Source organism: Dermacentor albipictus, chromosome 1 (genome assembly GCF_038994185.2).
Source record: "Dermacentor albipictus isolate Rhodes 1998 colony chromosome 1, USDA_Dalb.pri_finalv2, whole genome shotgun sequence".
Taxonomy (NCBI): domain Eukaryota; kingdom Metazoa; phylum Arthropoda; class Arachnida; order Ixodida; family Ixodidae; genus Dermacentor; species Dermacentor albipictus.
The window spans coordinates 181,718,659-181,732,180 of record NC_091821.1 but is presented as its reverse complement, the minus strand read 5'-3'; the positions used below and the strand labels follow the sequence as shown (position 1 = coordinate 181,732,180).

General features: G+C 46.5%; 1 protein-coding gene across 2 annotated transcripts in view; it reads left to right on the top strand.

The window, feature by feature from the left end:
• LOC139053093 (probable G-protein coupled receptor CG31760) overlaps positions 1-13,522 on the top strand; it is a 180,405-nt gene that overhangs the window by 135,832 nt on the left and 31,051 nt on the right. For both annotated transcript variants that reach the window (XM_070530256.1, XM_070530249.1), the window contains one exon: positions 12,352-12,461. In XM_070530256.1, the coding sequence (XP_070386357.1) occupies positions 12,352-12,461 (110 nt within the window). The remainder of the gene's footprint in view (positions 1-12,351; positions 12,462-13,522) is intronic.

The window sequence follows — 13,522 nt, the reverse complement described above, 5'->3', positions numbered from 1 at the left end:
TCGTGGCCGAGTTATGCAGCTGTGGTGGCCTGCAGTAGAGGAGTACAGCCTGAACCACTTACAAACACTGCAGTGGGCCTACCACTTTCAGGCTGCAGACCTGTTAGAGGCCACGAGAAAACTTACTTTGTTGGAAGCTCTCGAGCGCTATTGTAGATTCTTATCCACGTGTGTAAGTCCAAAAATGCTCGACTGACTCTTACAGCACTGACACAGCGGCGAGGCAGCACTGCCCTGTGCAATGAGTTGCTTTGTGCATATAGTGCTGCCAGGCCCACAAGCCCTTTGTGCAATTTCCAGTCAATGTTTATGAATGAATGTTTCGGGAAAGTTTATGATCACGAAATCTCTCCGCCGGGGTACAGAGTGGTAAGGAACGACCGTAGCAGCCGAGGTGGGGGTGTGGAGATTTTCATTGATAGCAGACTGCGGTATACAGTATTTGGGTACCCTTTAGATATGGAAACAGCGTGGTGTAAAAACTTTTTTTGGTGTAAACGAAGTTGTTATCCGTGCAGTGTATCGCCCACCTGGGACAAGCGCAGCAGCTATCGAGAGACTGAATGATTTCATGCATTGTCTTCATGCATTTCAATGTTCCTAGCGTATTGTGGCACAGCATGTTGCCGGGAAATAGGGAATGCGAGTCTGCCATCGCACTAATTGAAATGTGTTTTTCGCACAGTGTTCACCAAGTTGTCAATGGATACACTCGTGTCCAGCAAGCCAGCAAAACTGTCCTTGACCTTATATTTCTGATTGAAAACTTGTTGCTCCGGTCACACAAAGTTGAGATTTTTCCTAGAATTTCTTATCATTCCATCGTTGGCATAACACTAACGTTGCAGCAAAATCCAGGCGTGTTTCGACAATACGGCCGATGATACGGCTATACTTGACGAATTGGACATTTGTTTTGAATGGTTTGAGGCGCTTTGTCTTCAACAAAATACGGATATAAACAAAGTTTGGCTAATGTTTAAAGCCCTTGTACACAAATTCATAACCCAGTTTGTGCCCTTGAGGGTAAAAAAGAAACGTGTGCATAACCCCTGTATATCACGCGAAATTATCCATTTGAAAAGGAAGATACAACGATCCAAAACAAGGTGCAAACGTGTGCGTGGTCTAGATCTGTTAGAACAGATTATTGCGCTCAAAAAGAGTTGAACGATAAAATAAGAGAGTCCAAAAAGAAGTACTTTAGTGTTACAATGCCAAAGTTCCTTAAAGACTCACCCCAGAAGTTCTGGAGGCACTTTTCAAAAGATAAAAAGGCAACCTCTGAGTTGAGTACGACTCAATGCTTTATTACTAATGAAGAGGATATTGCAAATGAGCTTAATAGTTTCTTCTCCAGCCTATTTACTACAGACAATGGCGAAGTAGATGACTTTTGCATTTCTCGTTGCTTCCTTCCTCTAGGCGAACTGCAGCTTTCTGAGCCAGGTATATTTAACCTATTGCTCAATCTAAAACAATGTAAATCGTCTAGACCTGATGAAATTCCTAACGCATTTTAATGACGTATGCAGAGTGGATGGCCAAATACCTCTTAGTTATCTTTCAAAAATCACTGTCGTCAGGGGCTCTACCTGACGATTGGAAATTAAGTAAAATAATCCCAATACCAAAAGGAGGAGATCCTAAATGTGTGTCCAACTGCAGGTCTATTGCACTAACGTCAACACCATGCAAGATTCTTGAACACGTTGTCTCCAAACACATCAGAGAATTTCTGACGAGCGAAAATTTCTTCAGTGAGTCTCAGCATGGTTTTCATAGCGGCCTCTCAACAGTGACACAACTTGTGGAAACAGTACATTTTATCTCTGAAGTACTAGATTGAAGAGGCCAAGTAGATATAATTTACGTATATTTTAAAAAGGCATTCGATACGATTAGTCACACGAAACTATTATTGAATTTAAGAGTCGTCTTAGGTAACTTCAAAGTTGTCCAATGGATCGAAGCTTCTCTAATAAATCACCGACAGTTCGTTGGTGTTAAAAAAAGCCAGTCTACAATACGTGAGGCTGACCCCGGAGTGCCGCAGGGCTCTGTGCTTGGACCCCTGCTCTTCCTAATATATATCGATGACCTGATAGCAGACCCGTCAATTCAAGCCAAATTATTTGCAGATGATTGCGTTATTTTCACTGAAGTGACCTCCGCAGCTGACCAACTTAAACTTAATTCTTACTTAGATCAAATACATGAATGGTGTAGGAAATGGCAAATGTCACTGAACTTGCCAAAAGTTTATGCATGACAATATCGCACAAACACGCCCGTTTACAGTTCAACTACTCCCTGTCGGGTAAACCATTAAATTGAATGACCGAATACAAGTACTTGGGCGTAACTTTGACTGCAAATATGAGTTGGACGACCCACATTGACAATATAGTAGGCAAGGCAAATTGAAGATTAGGATTTATTCGACGGACTTTCAAACAAGCACCTGCAGAATCCAAGCTTATCGTATACAAAATGCTAGTTCGTCCTATAAGGGAATATGCGATCGAAGTCTGGGATCCGTACGACCAAGATAACGCACTAAAATTAGAAGGTGTGCAACGGCATGCCTTGCACTTCATTCTTTTCCAAATATCGAAGACAAGATTCGGTGTCACCGCTTTATGAAAAGGCAAACCTTCCTTACTTAAAATTCGAAGGAAACAGAAAAGGCTGAGCCTTTTTTACAGCATTATGAATCACATGGTGCTGGTAAACAAGGAACGCTACATAACCGAGACAACGTCGCGGGTAGTAAGGAATAAACATTCAAAGTACGTGAAAGAGGGTAGATTTTCTAAAGATTGCTTTAAATATTTTTTCTTTTTGCAAACTGCGAGAGAATGGAATAAACTGCCGGAGAGAGTGGTAAGCGTGACTGACTGCGAGCAGTTTCGGACCCACCTTCAACAATATTCTTCTTAGTGGCGTGTGATTTCAGTTTTCTTACCTTATAGTGTTGTATTAAGTGCCACAAGCTGATGCACTAAGTGTCATGAATTATACTTAATATCGTTTGTGTATACCTGATCATATGAACTGCTGCGTGTTTAGTGTTTAGTGTTGTATAGTATGTAATACGTTATTGTACTCATTCCTATCTCGGCCCTGTAAAGCGCTGATAGTACGTTGAAATAAAATAAATAAATAAATGCATTTGAAGTGCAATATTAAAGAAAATTAGGAAGCCCCAAATATCTACTGTATATTTGTGACCGAAGCATGAGAACTATGTCACTTGAGGTTTAAAATTGAAGACCTGCATTCTGGTTTAGCACTGCAACAACTCACCCATGATTTGTTGCATTGTATTGTTGTCTCGCTTGCTGATGGGAAGGAACGCCACAAGCACCTGCAATTGCATAGCAAGCACAACTTTTGCTTTTGACTCAGCTGCGAATCCTAATGCCGAATGATAGCGCGTTGTCCCTAACGAAGGTTAATTAAACCTGAATTCTGGGGTTTTACGTGCGAAAACCGTGGACTGAATATGAGGCATGCTGTGGTGGCACGCTGGGATCCGTACGGCCTAAAGAACGCACTAAAATTAGAAGGTGTGCAACGGCGTGCCTTGCACTTCACTGCACTTGCACTTGCTGTGAAGGACGACGAAGTTACTCAGTGCTAGAACGCACCTGTGCCAGCTAGCCAGTTTTTCGTCAAATTTTCATCAGTCTCTGGAGCGCTTTCCGCGTCCTGGCTTGAGGTGATGGACGCGGAACGTTCCGCAGGCTCGTGCAGCCAGAAGTCTGCAACTGCAAGCTCTTCTATGAGTCAAGGCACCTGGTCAACCACCAGTGAACGCCCCAGAGAGACTCTTACTCCTGTGGCCATGGATGCAGAGCCTATTGCCGGCCCGTCTGGCCAGATCACTACATTGACAAGCTCCTCAAGGAAACGAGGCACCTGGTCCAGCACCAGTGAAGACACAGAGGTCTACTCAATCACAGGTGACGACTCATCCGATGACAGCTTCGTGTCGGTGAGGAGCCGAAGGGCTAAAAGGAGGCTTATCAAGGCGTCGTCACCAGCGAGTACGTCAACCATGCAGGCAGGCAGTGAACGCTGGCCGCACACCATCCTCTTCATGCCAGTGGATTCTTCCGTCAACCTTCGAGTATTGAACAGGCAAGCTCTCTCTGTTTTTCTTGAGGGAAAGGCGCCAAACGAAATCAAGGAAGTCCGGCTGAACACACGAAAGAATGTTCTAGCTGTCGACACAACCCGTGGAACCACGCTGGAGACGCTACGACAGATCACAGAATTGGGGAACATAAAAGTACGACCGATCATACCTATGGATGGGGCCTGCACTGCAGGTGTGATCTACGACGTTGACTTGGCTATTTCGAACTCGGACCTGCCAATTCTAATCAAACCGGCATACGAAGGAGTGGTCATCACGCACGTATGCCGACTCGGCAACAGCCGTTGTGTGAAGATTGTGTTCAAGGGGGATTCCATCCCTTCACACGTAAAGGTCGGTCACTTCCGACATGTCGTACGGCGGTTTGTCCCAAAGCCGCTTCAATGCCACAAGTGCTTCAAGATCGGGCATGTTAAGGGCGCCTGCGCAAACTCCCCAATGTGCCCCCGGTGCGCGGAGTCACACACTGTAGATGTCTGCCGTGCAACAAACTTCAGGTGTGGCAACTGTAAAGGCACCCATGAAGCGACGTCTAAAGAATGCCCAAGACTCAAAAAAGAGTTCGAAGTTCTGAAGCAAATGGTCAGGGATAACTCAACCCATAGAGAAGCCTCAGAAAAGATCCGGCGTCGACGTCGTCATCGACGAAAACGCTCAAGACAGGGTGGAGTTCGTGCGCCGCTTGTGCCAACGCCATCATCCTCAAATAGAATGCCCGAGAGCACAAGGAGACCTCAGACGGGAAACGCTGCCCCCGTGGAAGAGTGGCCGGCGCTTGCAAGCAATCAGTCTTCTAAGGAGCCTCCACGCTTGACGCTCCCATCGAAGCCCGCTTCTGTTGGTGAGGCTTCAACAGTCGACTGCCAAATGATCCCGGTGCTGCGATCTATTGTGAATGTCATCAGGGCCATGCTGACAAGCATTGACACTCCATCTGCTCGAAGTGGGCTACAAGTGCTCGACGCGCTGAGCCCCGTCCTAGCAAGCCTTGAGTGAAGCCATGACTGACAATCACCAGTCATTTCGTAAGGAGGTCAGAGAAGCGTCCATCCTTCAGTGGAACGCGAGAGGTCTAAGATCTCGCATCGCCGATTTTCGTCAATTTGTTCTCACTAACCGATTTCCAATCATTGTCATCTGTGAACCAAGATTATCCCATCCAATAAGACTATCCGGCTACGAGACAACATTCTCATCAAGCGACATCAAAAGCAGCAAGGTCGTCGTGTTTATTCGCCGTGAACTTACTTACGTCGTCCAACCGGTGCAACCTCATGACGACAATCAGTATGTGTGCATGACTGTTAAAAATAGGAATGTCACCTTTGCACTCTTGGGGGTGTATCTGTCTCCATCAAGCCGATTTGACACCAAAAGGCTCGAAGACATCTTAAAAACACAACCTGGTCCATGGATTATCACCGGGGACTTCAATGCACACCATACCATTTGGGGAAGCTCTAAGGTTAACGCGACGGGAAGACGACTAGCTTCCTTGGCTTCCAACAACGGTCTCTACCTGCTGAATGACGCGAGTCCAACATTTCTGCGGGGAATAACGTATAGCAGCTGCCTCGATTTGACTTTCGTCTCCCACCGCCTCGCCACACATGTTAAGTGGTTTTTGGACATTGAAACGCACGGAAGTGACCACATCCCCACTTACCTCAAGATCACGGGAATGTCTAACACGTATACGTCCACCACGATACGAAGAATAGATTGGACTGTCTTTAAATCCCACATTGAGGACGCTTGTCACAAAGGCCTCTCTTGTGGACTTCAACAAGCTATCAAGGAAACGGCACAGACAGCCACGCGCACACTCACGTGTTCTCCAAGGTATTCTGAATTCGACCTGGAATTGGAGCGGCTTCGTGCGATTCGCCGTCGTGCCGAAAGAAGATATCGACGCACTAAGTCAATTCAGGATCTAAGAACAGCCAGGCGAATGCAAAAGAAGATACAACGCCGCATGGACAAACTAGAGGCTCAGCGGTGGTCGAAATTTTGTGCGTCGCTAGATCCCCGCAAACCGCTATCTCAAATATGGAGAACTGTGCGTGGTCTACGTTCTGTTCCGGAACAGCGTTTCCCGTTTAAGGCCCTAGCACTATTCCAGCGCCGACAAGACATTGATGTGGCGGAAGACTTCTGTGCTATGGTTGCGGGCCAGCCAACTCGTACAGCTTCGCTTACATTGAACCGTATTCCAGATTCACGAGATTCACGCATGGATCTGCTTTTCACGACGCAGGAGCTTGACGCGGCGCTCGCCCTATGTAATCGGTCGTCGTCGCCTGGTCCGGATGGCATATCTTACCGCATGCTATGTCACCTTGGTGAACGGGCACGAAGAACACTCCTTAATATCTATAACGAGTCGTGGCAGGAGGGCAACGTTCCCCAAGATTGGAAGATCAGCCGCCTGGTACCGCTTCTTAAGCCTGGCAAGTCTCCCTTAGAGATTACTTCATACCGACCAATTGCGCTGGCAAGTTGCGTTGGGAAGGTAATGGAGCGAATGATCCTCGCCAGACTTGAGTGGTACCTTGAACACTACGAAATCTACCCGGACGCCATGGCTGGTTTTCGACGTCACCGATGTTCTATCGACAACGTTATCGATCTGGTAACCTATGTTCAACACCAAAAGACGTGTAAGAGGTTATCTGCCGCAATGTTCTTAGACATAAAGGGAGCCTACGACAACGTTCTTCATGACGCCATACTTGAAGCATTGGAATCGGTGGGCCTAGGCGGTCCATTATATCGTTGGACTCGCAGTTATTTACATAGGCGGTCTCTCTTTCTTAACACTGAAGCTGGCCCAACCTCGCAATACTATACGCACCATGGAGTTCCACAAGGCGGTGTCTTGAGTCCCACGCTTTTCAACCTTGTACTCATTGGTCTCGTGGAACGACTTCCGAGCACAGTTAAAATATCAATGTATGCCGATGACATCTGCGTCTGGGCATCTGGTGTGACACGGCCGCAAGTACGCGCCAGGCTTCAAAAAGCTGCCACGTCAACATCGGCATACTTAAATGAACAAGGCCTCAAGATCTCGCCAGAAAAATGCGCATTGGTCGCGTTTAGCCGAAAGCCAATGAGATCATACGATGTCTCTATCGACGGTCAAAGCATACCTTATGTCAGGACGCACCGATTCTTAGGCGTAATTATTGATCGTGACCTCTGCTGGAGTCCTCATGTGGCCTACCTAAAGAAGCGCCTGACAGATATCTCTAATGTGTTTAAGTTTCTTGGAGGAAATGTCTGGGGTACTTCAGTACATGCAATGATGCAGCTGTACAGGACGCTCTTTCTTGGGTACTTGCGATACAGCTTGCCTGTGCTGACCAACACCTGCAGAAGTAATATCCGCACACTCGAAAGCGTCCAGGCCCAGGCACTTAGAGTGTGTCTTGGATTGCCGCGGTGTTCGTCAACGGCTGAAACAATTGCCATTGCACACGATTTCCCAGCCAAGACCCATATAGTCATGGAAGCGCTCAGAGCACACGTAAGACACCTTGCTCGAGCCCCTGCCCATCATCTAGCCTCACTGCCAGTGGATCGACCACGTGCTTCCTTTTGCGAAACAGTCCTGCCTTATCGTGCATACCTTCCATCAGGTTATACAGCTCCAGCGAAAGTTCCGTTTCCACCATGGTGCTTGGCTCGAGCAAATGTTCGACTAATGGTACCAGGAATACGAACAAAGGCCCAACTCTCGTCTCCAGCACTCAAGCAGCTTTCACTGCTCTTGCTGTATGAGACTTACAACGAGCATCATCATCTATATACTGACGCTTCAACCTCGGTGAATGGGTCTGCAGGATCGGTGATCTTTCCTGCAAAACCTTCCACAATTAAGATTCGACTATCTCACCAGACTACATCGACTGCCGCGGAGCTTGCTGCTATTCGTTGTGCACTTCGTGTAATTTCTGAAGAACTACCCAGGAAATGGAGCGTGTTCACTGACTCCAAGGCTGCTCTTCATTGTTTGGTTTCTGCCCTACGCCGAGGACCCCACGAACAACTAGTTATGGAAATCAGACTGCTGCTTCACCACCTCGTCGAGCAAGGACACGACATCACGTTGCAGTGGATTCCAAGCCACTGTGGCATAATGGGCAATGAACTTGCCGACGCAGCAGCACGATCTGCACACGAGGAGGGCTTACAAGACTCCATTCCATTCTCAAGAACAGACGCTGCAACGAAAATTCGTGTGCTTGCAAATGAAGCCATCAAAACTTTATGGAACACACCCAGCTTAAAGCATACACGTCTACACCGACTGGACCCATCCCTTCGACTTCGACCCCCGCCTGGACTCTCTCGCGTCGAAACAGCAGTACTTTGCCGACTGTGGCTTGGTGTCGCCTATACAAGATCCTTCGCCTTCCGAGTCGGTATGGATGACAGCGCGGCTTGCAGACACTGCGGCGGCGAAGAGACTATCGAACACGTGCTTTGCCACTGTCCTCGATACAGCGCGAACCGGCTGTCACTAGCGACCGCGTTGGCGCGCCTCGACGACAGGCCGCTTTCAGAACAGTCAGTTTTGGAATGCCGACGTGAACTGTCGTCGCAGCAAAAGTCGGTCAAGGCTCTGTTGACTTTTCTACGTGACAGTGGCCTATTAGAAAGACTCTAATGACCCCATTTCGTCCCTTCTCATATTTTTTTTTCTCATGCTTTCATTTTTGTCACGCTCTTCTTTCCGTCTTTATTTCCCCTTTCCCTTCCCCTAGTGCAGGGTAGCAAACCGGACGTTTTAAGTCTGGTTAACCTCCCTGCCTTCCTTTCATTTGCATCTCTCTCTCTCTCTCTCTCTGCACTTGCTGTGGTGGCCGGGGGACTCCAGATTAACTTGAACACCTGGGGTTCTTTAATGTGCGCCTAAATATAAGCACGCGAGAGTCTTTGCATTTCGCCCCCATCGTAATGCGCCCGCCGTGGCCGGAATCGAACCCGCGACCTTGAACACAGCAGCGTAAGGCCAAAGCCACTGCGCATGCGCGGCGCGTCGCTAACGAAGATGGCACCAACACTTACGTACGAAAAGATGGATGTTCTATACCAAGAACTGCAAAGAGATACCTTGAAGAAGGGAAGCAGAGGGGCTTGATTTTTTGTCAATCACGGCCATATAAAGTCAACAGGCAATGAAGCCATGGAAAGCATAAATTACCGGTAATTAGCACTGGTTGAAATTATTACGTACAAAATTGAGGAAGAGAGAAATGAAAGGTGGGCGAAAAGGTAACTTGTTGCCGGCGGGGACCGAACGCACAACATTCGCATTACGCGTAATGCGTTAGACTAAACGGGCACCGCGCGAACATGACAAAGCAACTTCTTAAAGCAGTGGTGCGACACTTTATCTGTCAGGCGGCAATTTCGATTAAATTAAACTTCATATTCTACAGTCAAACTTCCGGTCTTCTAGATATAAAAAAATATCAAGTCATATATCACTGACGTGTTTAATACACTCCAACCGATGGGTATAAATATTTCAAAGGAAGCGCTTGAATGCATTCGTTATACTAATCACATAAACATACCAAATATACCTTAACTGCAACTTTTTCTTTCCAGACACATGCGTTTTGATGTGTTCTCCTAACCGAACCATCCCTCCCCGCCATTTTCGAATTTCAGAGGGATTAGTTGAATGTGTCCTGCTCTTACCTCCACTCCTCTGTAGTACCCAAAACGAGTACCGCCATTGTTTTCATTTACACTCGTAACTCCAAACTTGCATTTCTCTCTCCCCCTGTCATTTGCAATTCGCCTTGATTTGGAGGCCGGCGTCTGCGTGCCCGCCACCCGATTAGGATCTCCACTCACGCGGAGGCCAGTGAAAGTGAGCCCTTAAACGTTGCGCAAGGGGTTCGTGAAGGGACGAAAGCTGTGGCGTGCCTTTGCTACACGACGGATACGTTGTACATCTGGAAAATTTATGGGCCACGTATGCCGGGGAAACACTCAATTTGCATTCGGCTTGAGATGCAGGTACGTTAGGGGCGCTTAGCCATATATGAGGAATACAGCTCAATTTCTCAGCAATTTTTTTTGCACGTTGGAGATCGTGTGCTTGATGGCAAAGTGCTGATACAAGAAGAGTAAACCGTACACTAATAGTTGATCAACCTTGTATCTTCAAAGATGGCCTCCCAACTGTTAGTAAAATATGAGCCGCTGTAGACAAAGAAGATGTGCCAGAACTGGGGCCGACATTGGAGCTTCGCCGGTAAAAGGTAGTACTTCGCCGGAGTGTTTGGTAGGACGCAAAATGTGGGGCGTTAATAAATATTGCGCCATAGGAATACAGATTGCCGCTGGTTATTACTGAAACTACAGCTGACACATCTCCATGAAGAAACGGAGGAACACAAATCTATACAACCAAACAATAAATAAATAAATAAATAAATAAATAAATAAATAAATAAATAAATAAATAAATAAATAAATAAATAATTGTGTGCGAGATTGGGTCGTAGCGTCTTATTAAACAATGCTTGTTTGACATGTCGCGAAAATAGCTCACACTCGAAGCACATCCAGCCGCTCACAAACGGCTGGATCTGCTGCTCCCGGCTTGCCCCTCTCGCTTGGCGCCACTCGATCGCGCCTTGTCCCGTGATTTGCAGCACTTTCTTGTGGGCAACAGGAATGTAAGAGTATAAGCTCTTGGTAAAGGAGTTTCGATAAGCTCTGTAAAAGGCAACAATGGCTGATTTTGTGAGCATGTCATTGAAATGCTTACGAACTTTTCAGCGCTTTCTGACATCTGTAAGAAAGCACAGCTTGCGTAAGCATGCCAAAATATTACTTGTATTAAGCAAGAAAGCTCCTCAACGAAGCTGTCATTAGAATGTGCAGCCAGACAGCTGCTGCTCCTGACATTGATTGGGACTTTAGAACAGGCACTTGCCGTTAGTAGCATATAGTATGGGCAGCAACATCTTCTTACTGTGTTTTCGATTGAAAGAAATTCTGAATGTTTGTCCTTACGCCACGCGGTCTTCATAAGAGAAAAATAAAACAAAACAAAACGATCGCGCTTTATGGTTGCCGCCGAACCGTTTGCGCAAATAAATACGCTGAATGCAGTCGCTTATGATTGTGGAAACCTTATACTTTTTTTAGGCAGCTTCATAAAATGCACCGGTGCTACTTCTCTGATGTTGACCTCACAAAAGGCAAACACAAGCTGGCTAGTAAGTTTCATCCTTTCGAGAGCACGTACTGAGTGTGAGCGCGCAAAAATTTTCGATGCCATATGTGCAGTCTTTTTCAAAACTGCACGAGTTGCTTTACCTGCGACCACCAGGCTTACCACAGGCTCTTTAAGGGAGTTCCTTATGTGTTCCCCAAGTTCCAATACCCTGTGGAATGAAAACAACCCTCGTACTCATCGTCCTGAGGTCAGGGGTGTCAGGAGCCACGGAGACCACACCGCACAGCTGAACAACATATGTGGTGAAGGCGCGGAGTAACCTGTATACTTTTGACAAAGGCTGCACGTTAGCTGCCGTGGGGTTGTGCGCCTCTGTATGTAATCAAGATTGCCATTCTGTGTTGCGAAACTTCTTTGCGTGTGTCTTTTGCTGGCTGGCTCCCGCTTAGAGCAAAATCTACTGTGCGTGTGGTCGCAAACAGCAGATTTCACTGCTCTCGTAAGACAGCACTTCGAATTTTAATTTTACTTTCGTATATTTTCACAGCTGGCGACTAAATTTGGAAACTTCTCGCGCCCTCATTTTCACTACAATTTAGCTTTTCGTTCACTATTACACCTATCATAACGTTCATATTTCAGAGAACTTACTCCATGGAAACGGTTTTTTTCCTATAAAAGCGATTTATAATTTGGTGGCACTAATTGGTGGCGCAGAGGACAAATGAAAACGTGTGTCTACCAGTGAGAGACACATAATGGGACCTTGCCAGTTCGAGACGACTTATTTAAGTGCCTGAATCCTTAGCATCATTCGATGGGCAGCGTAGGTGTCACACTGAAAAGAACCTGCGAAGCACTGGGCAGCTCGAACTCTAGCGGTGTGAAATTAAGAACGCTCGCTGAGCAACCTGACTCGCACAGTTGTTTGAGATGAATTACGTCTTGATGATGTTGGTGTGGTGACTGAATGTTGCAGATGGCAGCTATATTTCCCGTGCTCGACGTCTACTGTTGTGTGGCTACCAAGTGGACTCGCCACATGGGCTTCTGCATCACCTACAGCACGCTCCTGCTGAAGACCTGGAGGCAAGCATACTCGGGCTGTGCGCCTTAGTGTTCGTCGTGAAATCCCTGTTGTCTGCCATGCGCGCTGACGAAAAATGTCACTGTAGTTTCTTATTTGGAGATGCCGTGACTTATATACGTTGTTTATCCAGACAGCTGTGCTGAATTGAATTGAATTGAATTCTGGGGTTTTACGTGCCAGAACCGCGATTTGATTATAAGGCACGCTGTAGTCGGGGCGGGGGGGGGGCGGGGGGGGTATTTTGACCACCAGGGGATCTTTAATGTGGCCCCGATGCACGGGACACGGGCGTTTCTCTCTTTCTCTCTCTCTCTCTTTTTGCATTTCGCCCCCATCGAAATACGGACGCCGCTGCCGGGATTTGATCCCACGACCTGGTGCTTAGCAGCTCTGTTGAATTGCGTGTGCTTAAATTTGTGCTTAAGATTAATTAATTAATTAATTAATTAGTTTATTTATTTATTTATTTATTTATTTATTTATTTATTAGTATCTCAAAGGCCCCGGTGTGGGGTATTACTTGAGGGATGTGTAATTACTTCAGTGAAGTGGGGTCTCTATGGCAGCGTTGAAATGATGTGGATCGGTGGCAAGTTCATTCCAGTCCTGGGCAGGCGGAGGGTGCGCTGATTTTTCGTGGTGGTGCGCTAGAAGGATGGCTGAAGTATTCGGAGAAGAATGATAATATTTGTAATAAAAACAGACTAAAAATATTACGCCATCTAGGTGGAAATTCATGCTTTTTTATTTTACCTGAGAGACACTACTGTGGTATGAATAATAAATAAAACCAGCTACACGATTTTCGACGGCTTCTATTGTGTTAGAAAGGGCAGTTCGTTGCGGGCCTCAAACCGGGCATGCGTATTCTAGCTTAGATCTGACAAAAGCTAGAAAAGGTAGTAATCTTATACTTAGGGGAGCAAAGCGCAATTGGCGGCGGAAGTAATCAAGCGTGCGATTGGCTTCGTTAGTAGTGTTCGTAGCAGGAGAAGACAACGAAAAGTTAATTGAAAGTGTAACGCCAAGGTACTTGCATGATTCCACAGATGATATTTCC